The 26010-nt window shown below is 61.6% G+C and overlaps 1 protein-coding gene and 1 non-coding gene across 5 annotated transcripts; both read right to left on the bottom strand.

Moving 5' to 3' along the window:
* Window positions 1–840: 840 nt before the first annotated feature.
* Window positions 841–25531, bottom strand: kansl2 (KAT8 regulatory NSL complex subunit 2). 4 transcript variants are annotated; one of them, XM_078536536.1, is made up of 11 exons: window positions 25472–25531; window positions 24159–24273; window positions 19684–19969; window positions 18752–18933; window positions 15402–15516; window positions 13558–13721; window positions 11707–11873; window positions 11463–11565; window positions 8471–8724; window positions 5795–6040; window positions 841–2178 (listed from the first exon to the last, which is right to left on the bottom strand). In XM_078536536.1, the coding sequence occupies exons 3-11, from the start codon at window positions 19932–19934 to the stop codon at window positions 2101–2103; spliced, it is 1560 nt and encodes a 519-aa protein (XP_078392662.1). In that variant the 5' UTR covers window positions 19935–19969; window positions 24159–24273; window positions 25472–25531; the 3' UTR covers window positions 841–2100. The 4 variants fall into 4 exon arrangements, with proteins under 4 accessions (XP_078392662.1, XP_078392661.1, XP_078392663.1 ...); XM_078536535.1 differs by having other exon boundaries at window positions 24159–24357; window positions 25507–25531; XM_078536537.1 differs by having other exon boundaries at window positions 25507–25531.
* Window positions 6519–6660, bottom strand: LOC144676016 (small nucleolar RNA SNORA2/SNORA34 family). Its single transcript, XR_013575222.1, has one exon. It is a non-coding gene; the product is annotated as a small nucleolar RNA SNORA2/SNORA34 family (small nucleolar RNA).
* Window positions 25532–26010: the final 479 nt, after the last annotated feature.

Raw genomic sequence — 26010 nt, 5'->3', positions numbered from 1 at the left:
TGTAACCTCCTCCAGCCCGGACTACCCTCCCTACCTCTGTAACCCCCTCCAGCCCCTCCCTATCTCTGTAACCTCCTCCAGCCCCAACCCTCCCTATCTCTGTAACCTCCTCCAGCCTCCACAATCTCCTTTTCTCTCTAACCTCCGCCAGTCCCTACAATCCTATCTCTGTAACCTCCTCCAGCCCCCTACAAACCCCCTCCAGCCCCTCCCTACCTCTGTAACCTCCTCCAGCCCCTACACCCCTCCCTATCTTCGTAACCCCCTCCAGCCCCTCCCTATCTCTGTAACCTCCTCCAGCCCCTACAACCGCTCAGCATCGACCCATTACTCTGTATCTAACCCCGTTCTTTACCTCTCCTGGGAGTGTTTGATGGGGACGGTGTAGAGGGAGCTACACACTCAATGGACTCTACCCACCCCATCTCTGTAACCTTCTCCAACAACCATTTCCTCCTCATACCCCTACAACCATCGAGATCTCTGAACTTCTCCAATTGCGGCCTCTGCCACATACCCCTCCAACCCCACCCTGAATTCCATCGCTCCGCCATTGGCAGGTGTCCCTCTGCTGCCTGGGCCTTCAGTTCTGGAATTCCCTCCCTCAACCTCCCCCTCCCTCTCCCTCCTCTAGGACGCTCCGTAAAACCGGCCTCCTTGACTGAGGTTTTGGCCGCCCCGCCCTAATATCTCCTCGCGGCCCGTTTGTGCAAAGCGCCTTTGACATCCCCAAGGTGCCATCTAAATGCATGCGGTTGTTGGCATACATCTGGCAGACTGAGTCAGCCCTGTAACTCACTCAACTCCGTCAATCAGGTTCCACAGATCAGCAAATGTAATATGTTTATTTCGAGTGTTTTAATGAAAACTCCATCAGTGTTGTAGCTTCTTTGGTCTGTTGTTGATTCAGAGCTAACAGTTCACATGCTGCCCCTGATATACTGGATCTTCAGTTTGTGGTGGCATTCGGGTAAGCCGTAGCTCCTCTGCAATGGAGCCGTTATATTTATAAATAACCACCAGCTGGGGTACCCTGTCCCCAGTCCCCGTACTTCAGGAAGGATGTCGAGGGTCTCGGAGAGGGTGCGGAGAGAGATTTACCAGAACGGGAGCCCTGCGGAGGGAGGATGAGGGGACTTCGGTTCACGTGGAGGGACTGGAGAAGCTGGGATTGTTCTCCTTAGAGCAGAGAAGGTTAAGGGAGGGAGGGGGGGAGATTGAATCGAGGGGTTCAAAATCACGAAGGGGGGGAGGTTTGGGGTAGAGTAGGAGAGGGAGAGACTGTTTCCCAGTGGGCGGGAGGGTCGGTAACCAGAGGGGACACAGATTGAAGAGAATCGGGAACAGAACCAGAGGGTGGGGGTGGGTTGGGGAGGGGGAGATGAGGAGAATTATTTTTTATAAACACAGCGAGTTGTTGTGATCTGGAAGGCGCTGCCTGAAAGGGCGGTGGAAGCAGATTCAATAGGAGGGGGGCAATTGGATAAATACTGGAAGGGGGAAAATCTGCAGGGATATGGGGGGGTGGGGTGGAGTGGGGGGAAGAGCAGCGGGGACTAACTGGACAGATGTTTCACAAAGAGCCGGCTGGCACAGGTACGATGGGCCGAAAGGCCTCCTCCTGCCCTGTGCAGGGGGAGCACTGGGACCTGGTTGGGGGAGGGGGGGCGCACAGAGCTGGACTGAAAAGAATCTCAGCACCCTGTTCCTCGGACTGGGGGACGGACAGGGACGAAGTCAGGGTCATTTCTACAGTGGGGTAAAAGCTGGAAGCTGGGGGCCAGGGGGGTGGGGCAGCTGGTGTTGCTGTTCTGGAGTTGGGGGGGGGGGCGGTGTTACCCCGTGTTCCACACGACGCGGACGTCAGGCAGGTTTCTGGCAGCGTCCGGAGCTGCAGCTCCTCCACTGGAGGGTGTAGTCCGGCCATCGACAGGCCCGAGCGGGTTCGGGGAATGGTCACAGGCTTTCTGCAGAGCAGCTCAGTAGGATCTCCCCCTCATACACAGTCTGTCAGGGCTGGTGTCTCAGTGACCCTCGGCGTGTCTGGGGAGGGAGGAAGGGAGGGAGGGGGTGGGGTGGGGTCCGTCCCCACCGGCTCACTCAGCTTGCCGCTTCCCTCGTGCCGTTCTGATCCCTGGTCCCGCGCAGCTGGGGGTCCGTCTGCGATGCTCCCTGTAGCTGAGCGACAGGAAAGAAAGGTGGTCAGGCAGGATGTACGGGAGCAGGGGGGTCAATACCACGGCCTTGCCCCAAGGTGGGGGAGTCTCTCCAAACTCTCCAGCACTGATAAAAAGATAATGGGAGGGTGGGGGATGCGATGGATACAGAAACAACGTGAGTGAGACCCAGATACCCCCTCTCCCCTGGACAGAGAGTCTCCCCCTGGACAGCAAGTCTCTCCTCCATCTCCCCTGGACAGCGAGTCTCTCCCCCATCTCCCCTGGACAGCGAGTCTCTCCTCCATCTCCCCTGGACAGCGAGTCTCTCCTCCATCTCCCCTGGACAGCGAGTCTCTCCTCCATCTCCCCTGGACAGCGAGTCTCTCCTCCATCTCCCCTGGACAGCGAGTCTCTCCCCCATCTCCCCTGGACAGAGAGTCTCCCCTGGACAGCGAGTCTCTCCTCCATCTCCCCTGGACAGCGAGTCTCTCCTCCATCTCCCCTGGACAGCGAGTCTCTCCCCCATCTCCCCTGGACAGCGAGTCTCTCCTCCATCTCCCCTGGACAGAGAGTCTCCCCCTGGACAGCGAGTCTCTCCCCCATCTCCCCTGGACAGAGAGTCTCCCCCTGGACAGCGAGTCTCTCCCCCATCTCCCCTGGACAGAGAGTCTCCCCCTGGACAGCGAGTCTCCCCCTGGACAGCGAGTCTCTCCCCCATCTCCCCTGGACAGCAAGTCTCTCCTCCATCTCCCCTGGACAGAGAGTCTCTCCCCCATCTCCCCTGGACAGCGAGTCTCTCCCCCATCTCCCCTGGACAGAGAGTCTCCCCCTGGACAGCGAGTCTCTCCCCCATCTCCCCTGGACAGCGAGTCTCTCCCTCATCTCCCCTGGACAGCGAGTCTCTCCCTCATCTCCCCTGGACAGCGAGTCTCTCCCCCATCTCCCCTGGACAGCGAGTCTCTCCCTCATCTCCCCTGGACAGCGAGTCTCTCCCTCATCTCCCCTGGACAGCGAGTCTCTCCCTCATCTCCCCTGGACAGCGAGTCTCTCCCCCATCTCCCCTGGACAGCGAGTCTCTCCCCCATCTCCCCTGGACAGCGAGTCTCTCCCCCATCTCCCCTGGACAGCGAGTCTCTCCCCCATCTCCCCTGGACAGCGAGTCTCTCCCCCATCTCCCCTGGACAGCGAGTCTCTCCTCCATCTCCCCTGGACAGCGAGTCTCTCCCCCATCTCCCCTGGACAGAGAGTCTCCCCCTGGACAGTGAGTCTCTCCCCCATCTCCCCTGGACAGTGAGTCTCTCCCCCATCTCCCCTGGACAGCGAGTCTCTCCCCCATCTCCCCTGGACAGCGAGTCTCTCCCCCATCTCCCCTGGACAGCGAGTCTCTCCCCCATCTCCCCTGGACAGCGAGTCTCTCCCCCATCTCCCCTGGACAGCGAGTCTCTCCTCCATCTCCCCTGGACAGCGAGTCTCTCCCCCATCTCCCCTGGACAGAGAGTCTCCCCCTGGACAGTGAGTCTCTCCCCCATCTCCCCTGGACAGTGAGTCTCTCCCCCATCTCCCCTGGACAGCGAGTCTCTCCCCCATCTCCCCTGGACAGTGAGTCTCTCCCCCATCTCCCCTGGACAGTAAGTCTCTCCCCCATCTCCCCTGGACAGAGAGTCTCCCCCCTCTCCCCGGGACAGAGAGTCCCCCCCCGGCTCCCCGGGACAGAGAGTCCCCCCACTGCTCCCCGGGACAGCGAGTCTCCCCCTGGACAGCGAGTCTCTCCCCCATCTCCCCTGGACAACGAGTCTCTCCCTCATCTCCCCTGGACAGCGAGTCTCTCCCTCATCTCCCCTGGACAGCGAGTCTCTCCCTCATCTCCCCTGGACAGCGAGTCTCTCCCTCATCTCCCCTGGACAGCGAGTCTCTCCCCCCTCTCCCCTGGACAGAGAGTCTCCCCCTGGACAGCGAGTCTCTCCCCCATCTCCCCTGGACAACGAGTCTCTCCCTCATCTCCCCTGGACAGCGAGTCTCTCCCTCATCTCCCCTGGACAGCGAGTCTCTCCCTCATCTCCCCTGGACAGCAAGTCTCTCCCTCATCTCCCCTGGACAGCGAGTCTCTCCCCCATCTCCCCTGGACAGCGAGTCTCTCCTCCATCTCCCCTGGACAGCGAGTCTCTCCTCCATCTCCCCTGGACAGCGAGTCTCTCCCCCATCTCCCCTGGACAGAGAGTCTCCCCCTGGACAGTGAGTCTCTCCCCCATCTCCCCTGGACAGTGAGTCTCTCCCCCATCTCCCCTGGACAGCGAGTCTCTCCCTCATCTCCCCTGGACAGCGAGTCTCTCCCCCATCTCCCCTGGACAGCGAGTCTCTCCCTCATCTCCCCTGGACAGAGAGTCTCTCCCCCATCTCCCCTGGACAGCGAGTCTCTCCCCCATCTCCCCTGGACAGCGAGTCTCTCCCCCATCTCCCCTGGACAGCGAGTCTCTCCTCCATCTCCCCTGGACAGCGAGTGTCTCCCCCATCTCCCCTGGACAGCGAGTCTCTCCCCCATCTCCCCTGGACAGCGAGTCTCTCCCCCATCTCCCCTGGACAGCGAGTCTCTCCTCCATCTCCCCTGGACAGCGAGTCTCTCCCCCATCTCCCCTGGACAGAGAGTCTCCCCCTGGACAGTGAGTCTCTCCCCCATCTCCCCTGGACAGTGAGTCTCTCCCCCATCTCCCCTGGACAGCGAGTCTCTCCCCCATCTCCCCTGGACAGTGAGTCTCTCCCCCATCTCCCCTGGACAGTAAGTCTCTCCCCCATCTCCCCTGGACAGAGAGTCTCCCCCCTCTCCCCGGGACAGAGAGTCCCCCCCCCGCTCCCCGGGACAGAGAGTCCCCCCACTGCTCCCCGGGACAGCGAGTCTCTCCCCCATTTCCCCTGGACAGCGAGTCTCTCCCCCATTTCCCCTGGACAGCGAGTCTCCCCCCTCTCCCCGGGACAGAGAGTCCCCCCCCTGCTCCCCGGGACAGCGAGTCTCCCCCCTCTCCCCGGGACAGAGAGTCCCCCCCTGCTCCCCTGGACAGAGAGTCTCCCCCTGGACAGCGAGTCTCTCCCCCATCTCCCCCGGACAACGAGTCTCCCCCCTCTCCCCGGGACAGAGAGTCCCCCCATGCTCCCCTGGACAGCGAGTCTCTCCCCCATCTCCCCTGGACAGAGAGTCTCCCCCTCTCCCTGGGACAGCGAGTCTCTCCCCCATCTCCCCTGGACAGAGAGTCTCCCCCTCTCCCCGGGACAGCGAGTCGCCCCCTGGACAGAGAGTCTCTCCCTGCTCCCCTAGACAGAGAGTCTCCCCCCACTCCCTGGGACAGCGAGTCTCCCCCCGCGAATAGTGTCGAAGGGTGTAGGTGGGGGGGGGTGGAAGCTGGATAGACACACGGGGGAGAAAGGAGTAGAAGGATATGGTGATAGGGGGTGAGATGAAGTGGGGGACGGCGGTGGTGGTGGGAGGCAGGAGGAGGCTCGCGTGGGGATGGGCCGAGCAACCCGGTTCTGCGCTGTACGCCGGACGAGGGGGTCTACAGTCACGGATGGGCTGAGAGACCTGGTTCTGCGCTGAACGCCGGACGGGGACGGGGTGGAGGGTGCCGGGGGTCCGAGGAACTCACCTGCCCGGGGGATCCTGCGGCCCGCATGTTTAAGTGTCCCGTCTCGGAAGGCCTCGAGGTGCCGGATGTGGGGCGGTGGTGGCGAGGGGTCAGCTCAGAGCTGTCGTGGCGGGGTCTCCCCCGGACTGGCGCCCTGTCCGTCAGCAGCTCGGGCTCGCTCGCCGACTGCCCCCCGGGAGCTGGGGTGGGGTCAAACAGCGGAGAAGGGGGCCACTGTGGGTCATCTCCTACCACATCCAGGCAGTCCTGTCAGGGCCCACACACACACACATGGGGGGGCGGGGGAGAGAAAACAGCACAGTGTTAACTGAGCTTCTGAGAGACAGAGCGAGAGAGAGAGACAGGGGGATAGAGCAAGGCAGAGGGAGCTCGGGCAGGGCATGGGGTAGGGTCAGCACTGCAGGGGGAGGGAAATGAGTGAGCACCGAGTGGAGGGGAGAGAGAGAGAGCGGACAGAGGGAGCACTGGTGGTGGTGGTGAGGGGGTGGAGGGGGAAGAGGAGCCAATGAGCACTGTCGGAGGGGAGAGGGGGGCAGAGAAAGCGGCCAAGCACCAGGGGGAAGGGGCAGAGGCAGCAAGAGGAGAGGGGGCAGAGGGAGGGAGGGAGAGGGAGATGCAGAGGCACAGCAGCCTGGGCGTTTAGACCGAGATATCCCCACGATTCCAGGATATTTCACCGGCGAGGTGGTCCGGACACTGCCGCGAGGTGCCTGGGGGTGACCCAGTGTGTCCCTTTCCGTTGAATTGGCAGAACCACAGGGGGTGAGCCCAGGAGAGCCAACAGACCACAGAAAGAAGCATTTACTATTGGCGCCTGTTTGAAACCCTCGGCTACAGCAAAGCCGTCGGCCTTGATTCAGGGCCTGTCACCCGCACCGTAACCAGCTGCTGCAGACTGACCCAGCGCCTGTCCCTCAGAACCCCCCGCACGGTAACCAGCTGCTGCAGACTGACCCAGCGCCTGTCCCTCAGAACCCCCCGCACGGTAACCAGCTGCTGCAGTCTGACCCAGCGCCTGTCCCTCAGAACCCCCCGCACGGTAACCAGCTGCTGCAGACTGACCCAGCGCCTGTCCCTCAGAACCCCCCGCATGGTAACCAGCTGCTGCAGACTGACCCAGCGCCTGTCCCTCAGAACCCCCCGCACGGTAACCAGCTGCTGCAGACTGACCCAGCGCCTGTCCCTCAGACCCTGCAGACTGACCCAGCGCCTGTCCCTCAGACCCTGTCACCGTCAGACCCTGCAGACTGACCCAGCGCCTGTCCCTCAGAACCCCCCGCACGGTAACCAGCTGCTGCAGACTGACCCAGCGCCTGTCCCTCAGACCCTGTCACTGTCAGACCCTGCAGACTGACCCAGCGCCTGTCCCTCAGAACCCCCCGCACGGTAACCAGCTGCTGCAGACTGACCCAGCGCCTGTCCCTCAGACCCTGTCACCGTCAGACCCTGCAGACTGACCCAGCGCCTGTCCCTCAGACCCTGCAGACTGACCCAGCGCCTGTCCCTCAGACCCTGCAGACTGACCCAGCGCCTGTCCCTCAGACCCTGTCACCGTCAGACCCTGCAGACTGACCCAGCGCCTGTCCCTCAGACCCTGTCACCGTCAGACCCTCCCTGCACCGTAACCAGCTGAAGACTTACCCAGTGCCTGTCCCTCAGACCCTGCAGACTGACCCAGCGCCTGTCCCTCAGACGATCACCGTCAGACCCTCCCCTGCACCGTAACCAGCTGATGCAGTCTGACCCAGCGCCTGTCCCTCGGACACCACCCGCAGCGTAACCAGCTGCTGCAGACTGACCCAGCGCCTGTCCCTCAGACCCTGTCACCGTCAGACCCTCCCTGCACCGTAACCAGCTGCTGCAGACTGACCCAGCGCCTGTCCCTCAGACCCCCCCGCAGCGTAACCAGCTGCTGCAGACTGACCCGCCTGTCCCTCAGACCCTGTCACCGTCAGACCCTCCCCGCACTGTAACCAGCTGCTGCAGACTGACCCAGCGCCTGTCCCTCAGACCCCCCCGCACGGTAACCAGCTGCTGCAGACTGACCCAGCGCCTGTCCCTCAGACCCCCCCGCAGCGTAACCAGCTGCTGCAGACTGACCCAGCGCCTGTCCCTCAGACCCTGTCACCGTCAGACCCTCCCCACACCGTAACCAGCTGCTGCAGACGGACCCAGCGCCTGTCCCTCAGACCCTGTCACCGTCAGACCCTGCAGACTGACCCAGCGCCTGTCCCTCAGACCCTGTCACCGTCAGACCCTGCAGACTGACCCAGCGCCTGTCCCTCAGACCCTGTCACCGTCAGACCCTCCCCGCAGCGTAACCAGCTACTGCAGACTGACCCAGCACCTGTCCCTCAGACCCTGTCACCGTCAGACCCTGCAGACTGACCCAGCGCCTGTCCCTCAGACCCTGTCACCGTCAGACCCTCCCCGCAGCGTAACCAGCTACTGCAGACTGACACAGCACCTGTCCCTCAGACCCTGTCACCGTCAGACCCTGCAGACTGACCCAGCGCCTGTCCCTCAGACCCTGTCACCGTCAGACCCTCCCCGCAGCGTAACCGGCTACTGCAGACTGACCCAGCACCTGTCCCTCAGACCCTGTCACTGTCAGACCCTGCAGATTGACCCAGCGCCAGCGCCTGCCCCAACCCCTGGATCCCATCCGTTACTCACGTCACTGAACTCCAGCGGCAGGATCTCGGTGGGCTGCAGCTCGGCGGCGCTCAGGTACATGTCGGCCGGCCCACTGTCCAGCGGCTCGGAGGCCGAGAATCCCCCCTCGGGCCGGTACATCAGCGGGGGCACCTGGAGGTGGAGCGGGCAGCAGGGGTCCTCCGAGAGGCACACCATCACCGGCTTGGTGCAGGGCACCTCGTTCACCCCCGCGCACGTCTTGAAGAGCACCTGGCTGGGGTCCTGGAGGATATCTGAGGCGACAGGGTCAAGGGAAGCAGCAGCTGGATCTGACACGGACCCAGACCACACCCCGGCGGAACGATCAGGCTGCTTCTCTGACCCCCGGTACTGCATGAACAGGAATTCCCCCCCGCAGTGAAGCCATTGTTTTCGGTTCCTGCTCCACACTCAGTCCCTATTTACTGACTCTGCCCAGCTCTGGCAGCCGCCCAGGATTCAGTCTGTTCACAACCTCGCTCTCACATTAACCTAACGTCTGCACCTTCAGGAGGACCAGCGCCCGACCTCTGCCCCATCTCAGCTCACCTGCTGCTGAAACCCTCGTTCACGCCCTCGCTACCTCCAGACTCAAGGATTCCAACCCGCTCCTGGCTGATCTCCCACATTCTACTCTCCGTATACCAGAGATTATCCAAACCTCTGCGGCCTGTGTCTTTAACTTGCACCGGGTCCCGTTCATCTGTCGGCCCTGCTCTCTCACGCTCACTGACCGATACTGGCTCCTGGTCCAGCAACACCTCCATTTTAAAATCCTTACCCTTCCTTGCAAATCCCTCCTCATCCCTCCCTATCTCTGTAACCTCCTCCAGCCCCTACACCCCTCCCTATCTCTGTAACCTCCTCCAGCCCCTACAACCCTCCCTATCTCTGTAACCTCCTCCAGCCCCTACAACCCTCCCTATCTCTGTAACCTCCTCCAGCCCCTACAACCCTCCCTATCTCTGTAACCTCCTCCAGCCCCTACAACCCTCCCTATCTCTGTAACCTCCTCCAGCCCCTACAACCCTCCCTATCTCTGTAACCTCCTCCAGCCCCTACAACCCTCCCTATCTCTGTAACCTCCTCCAGCCCCGACAACCCTCCCTATCTCTGTAACCCCCTCCAGTCCCTACAACCCTCCCTATCTCTGTAACCTCCTCCAGCCCCTACACCCCTCCCTATCTCTGTAACCTCCTCCAGCCCCTACACCCCTCCCTATCTCTGTAACCTCCTCCAGCCCCTACAACCCTCCCTATCTCTGTAACCCCCTCCAGTCCCTACAACCCTCCCTATCTCTGTAACCTCCTCCGGCCCCTACAACCCTCCCTATCTCTGTAACCCCCTCCAGTCCCTACAACCCTCCCTATCTCTGTAACCTCCTCCAGTCCCTACAACCCTCCCTATCTCTGTAACCTCCTCCAGTCCCTACAACCCTCCCTATCTCTGTAACCTCCTCCAGCCCCTACAACCCCTCCCTATCTCTGTAACCTCCTCCAGCCCCTACACCCCTCCCTATCTCTGTAACCTCCTCCAGCCCCTACACCCCTCCCTATCTCTGTAACCTCCTCCAGCCCCTACAACCCTCCCTATCTCTGTAACCTCCTCCAGCCCCTACACCCCTCCCTATCTCTGTAACCTCCAATCTCTACAACCCTCCCTATCTCTGTAACCTCCTCCAGTCTCTACAACCCTCCCTATCTCTGTAACCTCCTCCAGCCCCTACACCCCTCCCTATCTCTGTAACCTCCTCCAGCCCCTACAACCCTCCCTATCTCTGTAACCTCCTCCAGTCCCTTACAACGCTCCCTATCTCTGTAACCTCCTCCAGTCCCTACAACCCTCCCTATCTCTGTAACCTCCTCCAGCCCCTACACCCCTCCCTATCTCTGTAACCTCCTCCAGCCCCTACACCCCTCCCTATCTCTGTAACCTCCTCCAGCCCCCTACACCCCTCCTTATCTCTGTCACCTCCTCCCGCCCCTACAACCCTCCCTATCTCTGTAACCTCCTCCAGCACCTACAACCCTCCCTATCTCAGTAACCTCCTCCAGCCCTGACAACCCGCCCTATCTCTGTAACCTCCTCCAGCCCCTACAACCCTCCCTATCTCTGTAACCTCCTCCAGCCCCTACAACCCTCCCTATCTCAGTAACCTCCTCCAGTCCCTACAACCCTATCTCTGCAACCTCCTCCCGTCCCCTACGACCCTCCCTATCTCTGCAACCTCCTCCAGTCCCCTACAACTCTACGAGAGGGCTGTGCTCCTGTAATTCCGGCCTCTTGAGCATCCTCAATTATAATGGCTCCACTGGCGGCCATGCCTCGGCTGCCTGGGTCCCAACGTCTGGAATCCCCCCTCCTACACCACCCACCCTCCCCCTCCCCACTGCCTCGTTTTTCTCCTTTCAGACAATGCCTTAAAATGGACCTCTTGACAAAGCTTTTGATCATCAGATCGAAATCTCTTGCCTTGGTGCCATACTTTCTCTAAGCACACTCCTGTGAAGCAGATTGGGACATCTTGTTACAGTGACGGTCTATACACAGGCTGCTGTTTCTCGGGTCCCTTTAGGAGGGTTAATGAGCTCACACGTGCAGTGTTGTCCGTACCCAATACTCTCTGCTGTTTCTGGTCACGTTGCGGTGACAGGTCAGAAGGCTCCGGACACGGGGCATGGGCTGAGGGAGCTGGCTGGGAATGCGGGTCCGCAAATACTGGGGCACCATCCTGCCCGCTCCCCGACCCACCCCCACACACACCCACCCCCTCTCCACCCTAACCTCCCCTACCCACCCCACTCCCCAACCACCAACCTGCCCCCTCCCCAACCCACCCCCTCCCATACCCACTCCACCCCACCCCTCTACCCAGCACCCCACCCCCTCCCCAAACACATTGCCGGGCTCATGCTGCACCCCCACCCAGCACCAGCAGGACCCCTCGTCGGCTCCCGCACGGACACAGCTACGCGGGGGCGATGAAGGATACGGGAATGGCAGTGTCGACTCATTGGGAGGGAGGGAGCGGGGCAGCGAGTCCCCTCGGTGACTGCTGTGCATCTCTGGGCCGCACGGAGAGCAGCTGCATGTGCCTGTTGACGGGGAGAGAAACAATCCGTTAAACTGAACAGCCGCACGGCTTTAGGAGGCAGGAGCTGCCTGAGGGGACAGGGACACACACAGAGACAGACACACGCGCCTCTCCGCAGGCAGACCCTCCCATACACCATTACCTGCTGCGCAGCTCCCTCTGTGACCAGCAGCCTTCGCTCCTTCAGCTGATGGTGCAGGAGTGCCTCCACCCCATAACGCCTCCGGTACCGCCTCAGGGCTTTCAGCTTCTGATGGTCCACCCGCTCTCTGGACGAGGTGCCCTCTGGACCGGGCAGTAAGCTGCTACCTACCGGGGCAGAGAGACGTTTATCCAATGCCCCTTTCCAAAGTTACCCCTGAAGCTGCTCCCACCTCCCAGTCAGTCAGTGCCTTTTAGATGCTAAACTCCCACAGCACAGACAATGTTTCCTGGTGCTGCCTCCAGTCCTTTTGCCGATCACCGTAACCCGTTATTTCCCTTATCGAAAACTCATCGTGATTTTGAACCCTTCGATTCAATCTCCCCCCTCCCTCCCTCCCTTAACCTTCTCTGCTCTAAGGAGAACAATCCCAGCTTCTCCAGTCCCTCCACGTGAACTGAAGTCCCCTCATCCTCCCTCCCCCGGGGTCCCGTTCTGGTAAATCTCCCTCCGCACCCTCTCCGAGACCCTCGACATCCTTCCTAGAGCGCGGGGCCCGGGATTGGGGACAGGGTACTCCAGCTGGGGGCCTAACCAGTGTTTCCTAACGGGTTTATATATGGGGGGGGTCCCATTCACCCCACTGCAGTTCCCAGTCAAGCAGCACCTCGATTTCAAAATGCTCATCCTCATCTTCAAATACTTCCATGGCCTCTTTGTTCCCTATCTCTGTAACCTCCTCCAGCCCCTACAACCCTCCCTATCTCTGTAACCTCCTCCAGCCCCTGCAAGCCTCCCTATCTCTGTAACCTCCTCCAGTCCCTACAACCCTCCCTATCTCTGTAACCTCCTCCAGCCCCTACAACCCTCCCTATCTCTGTAACCCCCTCCAGCCCCTCCCTATCTCTGTAACCCCCTCCAGCCCTCCCTATCTCTGTAACCTCCTCCAGCCCCTACAACCCTCCCTATCTCTGTAACCTCCTCCAGCCCCTACACCCCTCCCTATCTCTGTAACCTCCTCCAGTCCCTACAACCCTCCCTATCTCTGTAACCTCCTCCACTCCCCTACACCCCTCCCTATCTCTGTAACCTCCTCCAGCCCCTACAACCCTCCCTATCTCTGTAACCTCCTCCAGCCCCCACGACCCTCCCTATCTGTGTAACCCCCTCCAGCCCCTCCCTATCTCTGTAACCTCCTGCAGCCCCTACAACCCTCCCTATCTCTGTAACCTCCTCCAGCCCCTACAACCCTCCCTATCTCTGTAACCTCCTCCAGCCCCCTACAACCCTCCCTATCTCTGTAACCTCCTCCAGCCCCCACGACCCTCCCTATCTGTGTAACCCCCTCCAGCCCCTCCCTATCTCTGTAACCTCCTGCAGCCCCTACAACCCTCCCTATCTCTGTAACCTCCTCCAGCCCCTACAACCCTCCCTATCTCTGTAACCTCCTCCAGCCCCCTACAACCCTCCCTATCTCTGTAACCCAAGCTCTGGAGCTCCTCTCCCTAATCCACTCTGCCTCGCTCATCTTTAAACCGGCCTCTTTAACTGAGGTTTTGGTCGCCGGTCCCTAACATCTGCTCATGCGACTCTGTCAAATTTCGGTGGGATAATCACTTTCGTGGAGCATTCTGGGACATTTTCCCATGTTAAAGAAGCTAAATAAATGCAGGATGCTGTTGTAGCACTAACTCTCCCTGGCTTTTGCACTCTACGCCAGCGCTGATAGGGCCCAGGATCCCGTATACTTTACAAGCCAGTCCCTGGGGTGGCAATGCTTCCTGTGGAAGACCTTGCTGCTGCCCGGGTGATTACACTGACCCCTCTAGCTGGCGACGGGCTGCAGCTCACCGAGCGTCTCCTGCTCCAGCCGGCAGGCGTGCAGATAGTGTCGCTTCTTCTCCTTCAGCAGGTGCTGCAAACGCTTGAACTGGTCAATGTACAGAGACTGCAGTCGGATCAACTTCTCCCTCATGACCAGGGCCACCTCCTCCGCTGTGTAGACTCCGGCGTGTCTGCTCGGACCATCACACGGGAGAGAGAGAGAGAGAGAAAGAGACAGATACACACAGGGAAAGAGAGAGAGACAGAGACACAGAGAGACAGAGACACAGAGAGAGAGAGAGAGACACACAGAGAGAGAGAGAGACACAGAGAGAGAGACACAGAGAGTGAGACACAGAGTGAGACACAGAGTGAGACACAGAGTGAGACACAGAGTGAGACACAGAGTGAGACACAGAGTGAGACACAGAGTGAGACACAGAGTGAGACACAGAGTGAGACACAGAGTGAGACACAGAGTGAGACACAGAGTGAGACACAGAGTGAGAGAGAGAGAGACACAGAGTGACAGAGAGAGAGACAAAGACACAGAGAGAGACAAAGACACAGAGAGAGACAAAGACACAGAGAGAGACAAAGACACAGAGAGAGACAAAGAGCGAGAGAAAGGCAGAGGGAGAGAGAGAAAGAGAAAGACAGAGGGGAAACACAGGGCGGGATGGTGGGGCGAGGGAAGAGAGAGGGAAACACACACAGTGGGGACAGAAGAGAGAGCAGGGAGGAGAGAGAAAGAGAGGATGTGAAGCAAAAGAGGAGGGAAACAGAGGGAGGTGTGGGGGAGTGAGAGATGGGGTGGAGGGAAGCAAGAGAGGTGGGAAAGAGAGGGAGTCACACACAAAGTGGGGGTCGGAAGAGAGAGAAAGAGAGGGGGTGTGGAGAAGCGAGAGAGGAGGGCAACAAAGGGAGGGATGGGGTGGAGGGAAGTAAGAGAGGAGGGAAAGAGAGGGAGGGATGGGAGAAGAGAGAGAGACACAGTGGGGACAGAAGAGAGAGAGAAAGAGAGGAGTGGGGGGAAGCGAGAGAGGAGGGAAAGAGAGAGAGGGATGGAGGGGAGAAGAGAGAGAGAGACTTAATTCTAAGTGCAAGAACAGTGGAAAAGGAAAGTGCAGGCCAGAGACTCACAAGTAAACTCCAGGCTCAACCCTCCGAGCCTGCGATGTGGATAAGTACAGGCCGAGAGTGTGGCTGCTGCTGGAGGGGCTTGTCTCTCCCTGTAACCACTTCTCCAGCCTCCTCACCGCCAGGGCTGGCCCATCACGGAGGGCAGAGGGAGCGGCGGAGAATCTGAAACTAGGGCACGAGCCTCAGCAGCAGCAGACACCGAGAACCCTCCCCACCAGTCTCATTGATCAGCAGGGTTAGCTGTGTAAAACCCCCCCCACCCACCCCCACCCTGTCTCAGCTACTCGGTAACGAGGGGTAAAACCCACTTCCGTAACCCCCTCCGACCCTCGATCGGAGAACCCTTCCCCTGCATTGCCATCGCTCCGCCGTCGGCTGCCTGGGTCCCGAGCTCCAGAATTCCCACCCCCACCCCCCACCCTCCTCCTCGAAGATGCTCCCGAGAGCCCAGCTCTCTGATGGAGGTTTCGGTCCCCGGACCCCAGTTTCTGCTCCCGTGGCTGGTGGTTGATATTTCATCGTTCCAGCGCAGGGCCTGGTCAGGTTTGACAACACAGGCACTGAAACCCTGTCAGTTGCTACTCACAACCCAGCGGGATGTACCCCCCCCGCCACCCCGGGGCCACCCCGGGCTCGAGCAGCCGCTCCACCTCGCAGGGGGTCTCGCTCGTGGGGGCTGGGCCCCTGCACACGCTCCCCACCGGCTGGGGCGCCAGCACCTCACTCACTTGAGGGGGTCCTCCTGGTCACTGTCGATGCTGTCTGCCTCGCTGTCGGGCTCACCCCTCCACGTCTGGTCCAGCAGAACAGTCTCAGCCTCACCCTCGCTCCAGCTGTCGTCATCTGCGGGAGAGAGAGTGTGAATCAACACAAGTGGGAGGGCAGGGGAGGCGAGGCGGGGGCAGGGTGTGAGGTGAGGCGGGGAGGCAGGTCGGGGGGAGGCAAGGTCGGGTGAAGGAGGTGAGGGAGGGAGTGAGTGAGGCGGGGGGGGGGGGGGCGCTCCTGAACAGTGGCGGGAGGGTGGAGCGCAGGTTGGCCTGAGCGCGGGGGTGATCTGAGCGCGGGGTGTGGGTGGAGTGTGGGGGTGATCTGAGCGCGGGGTGTGGGTGGAGTGTGGGGGTGATCTGAGCGCGGGGTGTGGGTGGAGTGTGGGGGTGATCTGAGCGCGGGGGTGACCTGAGCGCGGGGGTGGGTTGAGTGCGGGGGTGATCTGAGCGCGGGGGTGGGTTGAGTGCGGGGGTGATCTGAGCGCGGGGGTGACCTGAGCGCGGGGGTGACCTGAGCGCGGGGGTGGGTTGAGTGCGGGGGTGATCTGAGCGCGGGGGTGGGTTGAGTGCGGGGGTGATCTGAGCGCGGGGGTGACCTGAGCGCGGGGGTGGGTTGAGTGCGGGGGTGATCTGAGCGCGGGGTGTGGGTGGAGTGTGGGGGTGATCTGAGCGCGGGGGTGGGTTGAGTGCGGGGGTGATCTGAGCGCGGGGGTGACCTGAGCGCGGGGGTGGGTTGAGTGCGGGGGTGATCTGAGCGCGGGGTGTGGGTGGAGTGTGGGGGTGATCTGAGCGCGGGGGTGACCTGAGCGCGGGGGTGGGTTGAGTGCGGGGGTGATCTGAGCGCGGGGGTGGGTTGAGCGCGGGGGTGATCTGAGCGCGGGGGTGGGTTGAGTGTGGGGGTGATCTGAGCGCGGGGTGTGGGTGGAGTGTGGGGGTGATCTGAGCGCGGGGGTGACCTGAGCGCGGGGGTGGGTTGAGTGCGGGGGTGATCTGAGCGCGGGGGTGGGTTGAGTGCGGGGGTGATCTGAGCGCGGGGGTGACCTGAGCGCGGGGGTGGGTTGAGTGCGGGGGTGATCTGAGCGCGGGGTGTGGGTGGAGTGTGGGGGTGATCTGAGCGCGGGGGTGACCTGAGCGCGGGGGTGGGTTGAGTGCGGGGGTGATCTGAGCGCGGGGGTGGGTTGAGTGCGGGGGTGATCTGAGCGCGGGGTGTGGGTGGAGTGTGGGGGTGATCTGAGCGCGGGGGTGGGTTGAGTGCGGGGGTGATCTGAGCGCGGGGGTGATCTGAGCACGGGGTGTGGGTGGAGTGTGGGGGTGATCTGAGCGCGGGGTGTGGGTGGAGTGTGGGGGTGATCTGAGCGCGGGGTGTGGGTGGAGTGTGGGGGTGATCTGAGCGCGGGGGTGGGTTGAGTGCGGGGGTGATCTGAGCGCGGGGGTGATCTGGGTGCGGGGGTGATCTGAGCGCCGGGGTGATCTGGGTGCGGGGGTGATCTGAGCGCGGGGGTGACCTGGGTGCGGGGGTGATCTGAGCGCGGGGGTGGGTTGAGAGCGGGGGTGATCTGGGTGCGGGGGTGATTTGAGCGCGGGGGTGATCTGGGTGCGGGGGTGATCTGAGCGCGGGGGTGATTTGAGCGCGGGGGTGATCTGGGTGCGGGGGTGATTTGAGCGCGGGGGTGACCTGGGCGCGGGGGTGATCTGAGTGCGGGGGTGACCTGGGTGCGGGGGTGACCTGAGCGCGGGGGTGATTTGAGCGCGGGGGTGATCTGGGTGCGGGGGTGACCTGAGCGCGGGGGTGATCTGAGCGCGGGGGTGACCTGGGTGCGGGGGTGACCTGAGCGCGGGGGTGATTTGAGCGCGGGGGTGACCTGGGTGCGGGGGTGACCTGAGCGCGGGGGTGATTTGAGCGCGGGGGTGACCTGGGCGCGGGGGTGATCTGAGCGCGGGGGTGATCTGGGTGCGGGGGTGATCTGGGTGCGGGGGTGATCTGGGTGCGGGGGTGATTTGAGCGCGGGGGTGATCTGGGTGCGGGGGTGACCTGGGTGCGGGGGTGATCTGAGCGCGGGGGTGATCTGGGTGCGGGGGTGATCTGAGCGCGGGGGTGATCTGAGCGCGGGGTGATCTGAGCGCGGGGGTGACCTGGGTGCGGGGGTGATCTGGGCGCGGGGGTGATCTGAGCGCGGGGGTGATTTGAGCGCGGGGGTGATCTGGGTGCGGGGGTGATTTGAGCGCGGGGGTGATCTGAGCGCGGGGGTGATCTGAGCGCGGGGGTGACCTGGGTGCGGGGGTGACCTGAGCGCGGGGGTGACCTGAGCGCGGGGGTGATCTGGGTGCGGGGGTGACCTGGGTGCGGGGGTGACCTGGGTGCGGGGGTGACCTGGGTGCGGGGGTGATCTGGGTGCGGGGGTGATCTGGGTGCGGGGGTGATCTGAGCGCGGGGTGATCTGGGTGCGGGGGTGATCTGAGCGCGGGGGTGATCTGGGTGCGGGGGTGATCTGAGCGCTGGGGTGATCTGAGCGCCGGGGTGATCTGGGTGCGGGGGTGATCTGAGCGCGGGGGTGATCTGGGTGCGGGGGTGATCTGAGCGCGGGGGTGATCTGGGTGCGGGGGTGATCTGAGCGCCGGGGTGACCTGGGTGCGGGGGTGATTTGAGCGCGGGGGTGATCTGGGTGTGGGGGTGATCTGGGTGCGGGGGTGATCTGAGCGCGGGGGTGATCTGGGTGCGGGGGTGACCTGGGTGCGGGGGTGATTTGAGCGCGGGGGTGATCTGGGTGCGGGGGTGATCTGGGTGCGGGGGTGATCTGAGCGCGGGGGTGATCTGGGTGCGGGGGTGACCTGGGTGCGGGGGTGACCTGGGTGCGGGGGTGACCTTGGTGCGGGGGTGATCTGGGTGCGGGGGTGATCTGGGTGCTGGGGTGATCTGAGCGCGGGGGTGATCTGGGTGCGGGGGTGATCTGAGCGCGGGGGTGATCTGGGTGCGGGGGTGACCTGGGTGCGGGGGTGATCTGGGTGCGGGGGTGATCTGAGCGCGGGGGTGATCTGGGTGCGGGGGTGACCTGGGTGCGGGGGTGATCTGGGTGCGGGGGTGATCTGGGTGCGGGGGTGATCTGAGCGCGGGGGTGATCTGGGTGCGGGGGTGATCTGAGCGCGGGGGTGATCTGGGTGCGGGGGTGACCTGGGTGCGGGGGTGATCTGAGCGCGGGGGTGATCTGGGTGCGGGGGTGATCTGGGTGCTGGGGTGATCTGGGTGCGGGGGTGATTTGAGCGCCGGGGTGACCTGGGTGCGGGGGTGATCTGAGCTCAGTTTGTTCCCATACCGAGGATCTTGCTGGCTTCACTGCGGCTGTTCTCGGGGGTCCCGGACCCTGACTCCCCCTTCACGTAGCCGCTCAGTTGGGCGAGAAGGACCTCGGGTGAGGGGCCGGCATTGCTGCTCCTCCTGGATGGCAGGCGGGCAGCCAGGGCATTCTTCCGGGCATGTTCAGCGCAGTACGCCACCCTGGCACAGAGAGACACCGTCAGGTATTAATGTTCAAACCCACCACCCACCCCCTCACTCCCCCACCACACCCTCACTACCCCCACCACCCCTCCTCACTCCCCCCACCCAACCCCTCACTCTCCTCCCCCACCCCCCTCACTACCCCCACCACCCCTCCTCACTCCCCCAACTCCTCCTCACTCCCCACACCCACCCCCTCACTCCCCCCATGTTCAGCGCAGTACGCCACCCTGGCACAGAGAGACACCGTCAGGTATTAATGTTCAAACCCCCCCCAACTCCCCTCACCCCCTCACTCCCCCCATGTTCAGCACAGTACGCCACCCTGGCACAGAGAGACACCGTCAGGTATTAATGTTCAAACCCCCCCCCAACTCCCCTCACCCCCTCACTCCACCACCCACCCCCTCACTCCCCCCATGTTCAGCACAGTACGCCACCCTGGCACAGAGAGACACTGTTAATACAGGGCGGCACAGTCCCCCTTCACCCACCCCCTCACTGTCCCCCCACTCCCCCGCCCAACCCCTCACTCCCCCGCCCCCCACCACACCCTCACTACCCCCACCACCCCTCCTCACTCCCCCCACCCAACCCCTCACTCTCCTCCCCCACCCCCCCTCCTCACTCCCCCAACTCCTCCCCACACCCGCCCCCTCCTGCTCCCCCCAACGACTGCCCCCACACCCCCTGCCCACTCCCTCACTCCCCGCCCCCTCCCCCCTGCCCTGCGCGGGAGCCACCTACCCGTCCTTCTTGTCGGGTTTGGGAGCCGCTCCTGGGCACCTCCTCCCAGTCTTGGAGGACACGTAGCTGCACTGCTTGAACGGCGCGTTCTTGTCCTCCAGGATGTGCTTGAGGCAGAACTCCTGGCCCTCCAGGCGGCTCTGCGAGCAGGGCCGGTGGGAGAAGGAGCAGGCCAGGGGCTCCTGCAGCCGGGGGATGGGGGTCAGCCGGCCCCGGTTCGAGGGCAGCACATGGATACGGATCCGGTTCATTCCCACCGCCGTCCAGTCAAAGAATTAAACCCCTCCTGCGGGAACAGAAAACACGGTTAACGGGTCTCAGGGCACCCCACACACACACTGCCTTCCACCATCTGTATCCTCACCGCCCCCCCCTCTCTCTCTCCACACTGCTGTAAACAGAGGGAACCACACTGCCTTTCCCCTCCTCTATCCTCACCGCCCCCCTCTCTCTCTCTCCACACTGCTGTAAACAGAGGGAACCACACTGCCTTTCCCCTCCTCTATCCTCACCGCCCCCCCCTCTCTCTCTCCACACTGCTGTAAACAGAGGGAACCACACTGCCTTTCCCCTCCTCTATCCTCACCGCCCCCCCCTCTCTCTCTCCACACTGCTGTAAACAGAGGGAACCACACTGCCTTTCCCCTCCTCTATCCTCACCACCCCCCTCTCTCTCTCTCCCTCCACACTGCCGTAAACAGAGGGAACCACACTGCCTTTCCCCTCCTCTATCCTCACCGCCCCCCCCTCTCTCTCTCCACACTGCTGTAAACAGAGGGAACCACACTGCCTTTCCCCTCCTCTATCCTCACCCCCCCTCTCTCTCTCTCTCTCTCCACACTACTGTAAACAGAGGGAACCACACTGCCTTTCCCCTCCTCTATCCTCACCGCCCCCCCTCTCTCTCTCTCTCTCCACACTACTGTAAACAGAGGGAACCACACTGCCTTTCCCCTCCTCTATCCTCACCCCCCCTCTCTCTCTCCACACTGCTGTAAACAGAGGAAACCACACTGCCTTTCCCCTCCTCTATCCTCACCGCCCCCCCCTCTCTCTCTCTCTCCACACTGCTGTAAACAGAGGGAACCACACTGCCTTTCCCCTCCTCTATCCTCACCGCCCTCCCTCTCTCTCTCTCCACACTGCTGTAAACAGAGGGAACCACACTGCCTTTCCCCTCCTCTATCCTCACCGCCCCCCCCTCTCTCTCTCTCCACACTGCTGTAAACAGAGGGAACCACACTGCCTTTCCCCTCCTCTATCCTCACCGCCCCCCTCTCTCTCTCTCCACACTGCTGTAAACAGAGGGAACCACACTGCCTTTCCCCTCCTCTATCCTCACCCCCCCTCTCTCTCTCCACACTGCTGTAAACAGAGGGAACCACACTGCCTTTCCCCTCCTCTATCCTCACCGCCCCCCCCTCTCTCTCTCCACACTGCTGTAAACAGAGGGAACCACACTGCCTTTCCCCTCCTCTATCCTCAACCCCCCCTCTCTCTCTCCACACTGCTGTAAACAGAGGGAACCACACTGCCTTTCCCCTCCTCTATCCTCACCACCCACCCCTCTCTCTCTCTCCACACTGCTGTAAACAGAGGGAACCACACTGCCTTTCCCCTCCTCTATCCTCACCGCCCCCCCTCTCTCTCTCCACACTGCTGTAAACAGAGGGAACCACACTGCCTTTCCCCTCCTCTATCCTCACCACCCACCCCCCCCTCTCTCTCTCCACACTGCTGTAAACAGAGGGAACCACACTGCCTTTCCCCTCCTCTATCCTCAACCCCCCCTCTCTCTCTCTCTCTCTCCACACTGCCGTAAACAGAGGGAACCACACTGCCTTTCCCCTCCTCTATCCTCACCGCCCCCCCCTCTCTCTCTCTCCACACTGCTGTAAACAGAGGGAACCACACTGCCTTTCCCCTCCTCTATCCTCACCGCCCCCCCCCTCTCTCTCTCTCCACACTGCTGTAAACAGAGGGAACCACACTGCCTTTCCCCTCCTCTATCCTCACCGCCCCCCCCTCTCTCTCTCTCTCCACACTGCTGTAAACAGAGGAAACCACACTGCCTTTCCCCACCTCTATCCTCACCACCCCCCCACCCCCTCTCTCTCTCTCCACACTGCTGTAAACAGAGGGAACCACACTGCCTTTCCCCTCCTCTATCCTCACCGCCCCCCCCTCTCTCTCTCTCTCCACACTACTGTAAACAGAGGAAACCACACTGCCTTTCCCCTCCTCTATCCTCACCGCCCCCCCTCTCTCTCTCTCCACACTGCCGTAAACAGAGGGAACCACACTGCCTTTCCCCTCCTCTATCCTCAACCCCCCTCTCTCTCTCCACACTGCTGTAAACAGAGGGAACCACACTGCCTTTCCCCTCCTCTATCCTCACCCCACCCGCTCTCTCTCTCTCTCTCTCTCTCTCTCCACACTGCTGTAAACAGAGGGAACCACACTGCCTTTCCCCTCCTCTATCCTCACCGCCCCCCCTCTCTCTCTCTCTCTCTCCACACTGCCGTAAACAGAGGGAACCACACTGCCTTTCCCCTCCTCTATCCTCACCCCACCCCCCCACCCCCCCTCTCTCTCTCCACACTGCTGTAAACAGAGGAAACCACACTGCCTTTCCCCTCCTCTATCCTCACCGCCCCCCCCTCTCTCTCTCTCTCCACACTGCTGTAAACAGAGGGAACCACACTGCCTTTCCCCTCCTCTATCCTCACCGCCCCCCTCTCTCTCTCTCTCTCCACACTGCTGTAAACAGAGGGAACCACACTGCCTTTCCCCTCCTCTATCCTCACCGCCCCCCCCTCTCTCTCTCTCTCCACACTGCTGTAAACAGAGGGAACACACTGCCTTTGACCTCCTCTATCCTCACCCCCTAACACTCCTCCCGGGTGAAACAGCGAGTTACGCCGCACCCCTCTCGCTCCTCACCACGTGGGCTCCTCCCGCAAGGGGGGAGGCCGCTCTGTGGACCATCGCTGCTCAGCCTGCAGGCGGGGACCCTGAGCCTCTGCTCGCTGGCCAGTGTAACCCACTCCCCCTGCTCTCGCCCCCGCACTTCCGTCCTCTGCCTGCTGCAGCGTTGCAGTGAAGCTCACCGCACACGCGGGGAGGAGCAGCGCCTCCTCCTCCCATCAGGCACTCTGCAGCCTTCCGGGTTTAAACCCAGATCAGCAGCTGCGGAGCGCAATCCAAACCCACGTGTTCCTTCGCAAACGACTCAGTCTTGAGCCTGGTCTCGGCTCTTGGACGCCAGCCGTCCATCATTCTGCCACTCACTCCTCCACCTTTTGCTTCTTTACTTCCCCACCCCATCCCAACCCCATTACCGTTCCCTTGGCTCTGGCCCCACCAACCCTTCTGTCATTTAATCTCTCCGGCCCTGTTATGGACCTTCCCCTTTGTCCTTTCTCACACCACTCTCTCTCTCTCTCCCTCCCCCCCAACCCCTATTTCACTTCCTTGAAACCTGTTACATTTCGAGCGTATCCCAGTTCTGACGCAAGGGTCATCGGCCTGAAACCTCAACTCCACCCCCCCACCCCCTCCCCTCCCTCTATCACTCCACAGGTGCCGTCAGGGCTGCTGAACGTTTCCAGCAGCTTCTGTGTTTGTTTCAGGAAGTGGCCCCGGGTGTGGGGTGGGAAGCGGGGGAGATTCCCCAGAACGACCGCGTGGCTGACAGGGTTAAATTTCCAGGACAGGCTGTGCAGACTGGGCTGGTATTCCCTCGAGTACAGAAGGTTGAGGGGTGATCCGATCGAGGGGTTTCAGGCGATTACAGGGTTCGATAGGGCCGATAGCAGAGAAAGTGGTTTTTTTTTTAAAAAAAATATTCTTTCGCGGGATGTGGGCGTCGCTGGCAAGGCCCCAGCGTTTCTTGCCCGTCCCTAACTGCCCCTGAACTGATCTTGCCAGGTTATTTCAGAGGGGGGCAGTTAAGAGTCAACCCCATCGCAGTGCACGTGGAGGTCTGGAGTCACGTGTAGGGCCAGACCAGGGGTAAGGACGGCAGATTTCCCTCCCCTAAAGGGGACGTTCGTGAACCAGACGGGTTTTGACGACGATCGATGGTCGTTGTCACGGTCGCCGTGACTGAGACTCGCTCTCGATTCCAGATTCTATTAACGGAGTTCAAATTCTACCAGCTGCCGTGGTGAGATAGGAACCCACGTGCCCCCCACAGCATTAGCCTGGGTCTCTGGATTACTAGTACTGTGATGTTATCACTACACCACCATCCCCTCCCCGCCCAATCTGGTGGGGTTGGGGGGGGGAAGAGTCCAGAACAAGGGGGCAGAACTTGAAATTAGAGCCAGGAAGATCAGGGGGTGATGTCAGGAAGCACTTCCTCACACCAAGAGGAACAAGCGACAAAAAAACAACGAAATAAAATTCACCAGATACGCATAACGGATCGGGCAGCGTCTGCGGAGAGAAACAAGAGAGAGAAACAAGATTACCGTTAGCAGCTCGGTACCCACTGCTCCTTTCAGAACGACCGGGGAGATCAGGAACCCTCTATCCTGACTGCCCCTCCAAAGGGCTGCTGGGGCCGGCGGGGGTCAGGCCATTGGACTGAAAAAAGAAAATGGCGGCTGGCTGGGTGTGGCTGAGTGGGTGGCTGGGGTAAAGAAAAAAACCCAGCTGCTCTGGCAGCACCTGTGGAGAGACAGAAACACAGTTAACGTGACAGATTGGTACCAACTCCTTTGAAGACCAGTGAAACCCGGGGTCTTCTATAGCCTTACCGCCCCCTCCTCCTTAGACCATAAGGCATAGGAGCAGAAATTAGGTCATTGGGCCCATCGAGTCTGCTCCGCCATTCAATCATGGCGGATAAGTTTCTCAACTCCATTCTCCCGCCTTCTCTCAGTAACCTTTGATCCCCCTTACCCATCAAGAACCTATCTATCTCGGTCTTAAATACACTCAATGACCTGGCCCTCCACAGCCTTCTGTGGCAATGAATTCCATAGATTCACCACTCTCTGGCTAAAGAAGTTTCTCCTCATCTCTGTTCTAAAAGGTCTTCCCTTTACTCTGAGGCTGTGCCCCTCGGGTCCTAGTCTCTCCTACTAATGGAAACATCTCCCCCACGTCCCACTCTATCCAGGCCTTTCAGTATTCTGTAAGTTTCAGTCAGATCCCCCTTCTCCCCCCATTTGGCTGCTGAGGCTGGCAGGGGTCAGCTGGAGGCTGGCAGGGGTCAGCTGGAGGCTGGCAGGGGTCAGCTGGAGGCTGGCAGGGGTCAGCTGGAGGCTGGCAGGGGTCAGCTGGAGGCTGGCAGGGGTCAGCTGGAGGCTGGCAGGGGTCAGCTGGAGGCTGGCAGGGGTCAGCTGGAGGCTGGCAGGGGTCAGCTGGAGGCTGGCAGGGGTCAGCTGGAGGCTGGCAAGGGGTCAGCTGGAGGCTGGCAGGGGTCAGCTGGAGGCTGGCAGGGGTCAGCTGGAGGCTGGCAAGCCCAAAAGTACCTCTTAAGCTATTAAAATGGAGCCTTGAGGAAGACTTAGCCCACCATGGGCAACTTGGCCAATGTCTTGACCTCTGACCTTCCCCCTCCTCCCCCACTAAAACCCTTTGACCTCTGACCTCCCCCCAAAACCGTTGGCCGCGCCGCCATCTTGGATCCTCCTACCCCGCCACCACGCCACAAATCCCGGCCGTTTATTCCCAATAAATACCGCGATCCTCCGCCTCAAAAGGCTCCCGAGACGTTCAGAGTTCCCTCACACCCACTCCCCCGCCCCGGGGAGGGGGGAATGGATTCCGGACCCACCAGCCGAGACCGATTCCCGGAGCCGCCACACGTACCTCCAACCTCGTCGGCGACCGACTTGGCTCTGCCGCCCGCGCGAGGCTCGGCACCGCCCACCGCCTCAGCCCCGGCCCCACCTATTGGCCCGCACACCCTCCTCACGTCCGTCGTGTGCCACGCCCCCCCTATTGGTGGATCGCCACGTTCATCACGGTCTCCTCCACTGCCACTGGTCGAAATGGACGTCGGTCATTGTCAGCAAAGGGGGGCTTTAAGCTTATTGGTCGAACCCCACGTCTATCACGATCGGATCCCGCCCGCAGTCGTAGTCCGCCTTCTCCGAGGAGCCGCCTTCGTCATCGTCACGGGGACGGGGACGGGGGGGAAGGCAAGTCCACGCCCACCGCTGGGCCCCGAACCCCCCCCCCCCATTGGTCGGTGTCACGTCCATCAGGGTTAGGTCCCGCCTGCAATCCGGCACGCTCTACTCTCCTATTGGTCGACGGACATTTTGGTCAAGCACTCCGCTCCACCTCTCGGCCCGCCTCCAAATGCCGCGC

This window comes from Cetorhinus maximus, unplaced genomic scaffold, assembly GCF_964194155.1.
Source record: "Cetorhinus maximus unplaced genomic scaffold, sCetMax3.hap1.1 HAP1_SCAFFOLD_1293, whole genome shotgun sequence".
Classification (NCBI taxonomy): domain Eukaryota; kingdom Metazoa; phylum Chordata; class Chondrichthyes; order Lamniformes; family Cetorhinidae; genus Cetorhinus; species Cetorhinus maximus.
This window is presented reverse-complemented; position numbering and strand designations above follow the sequence as displayed.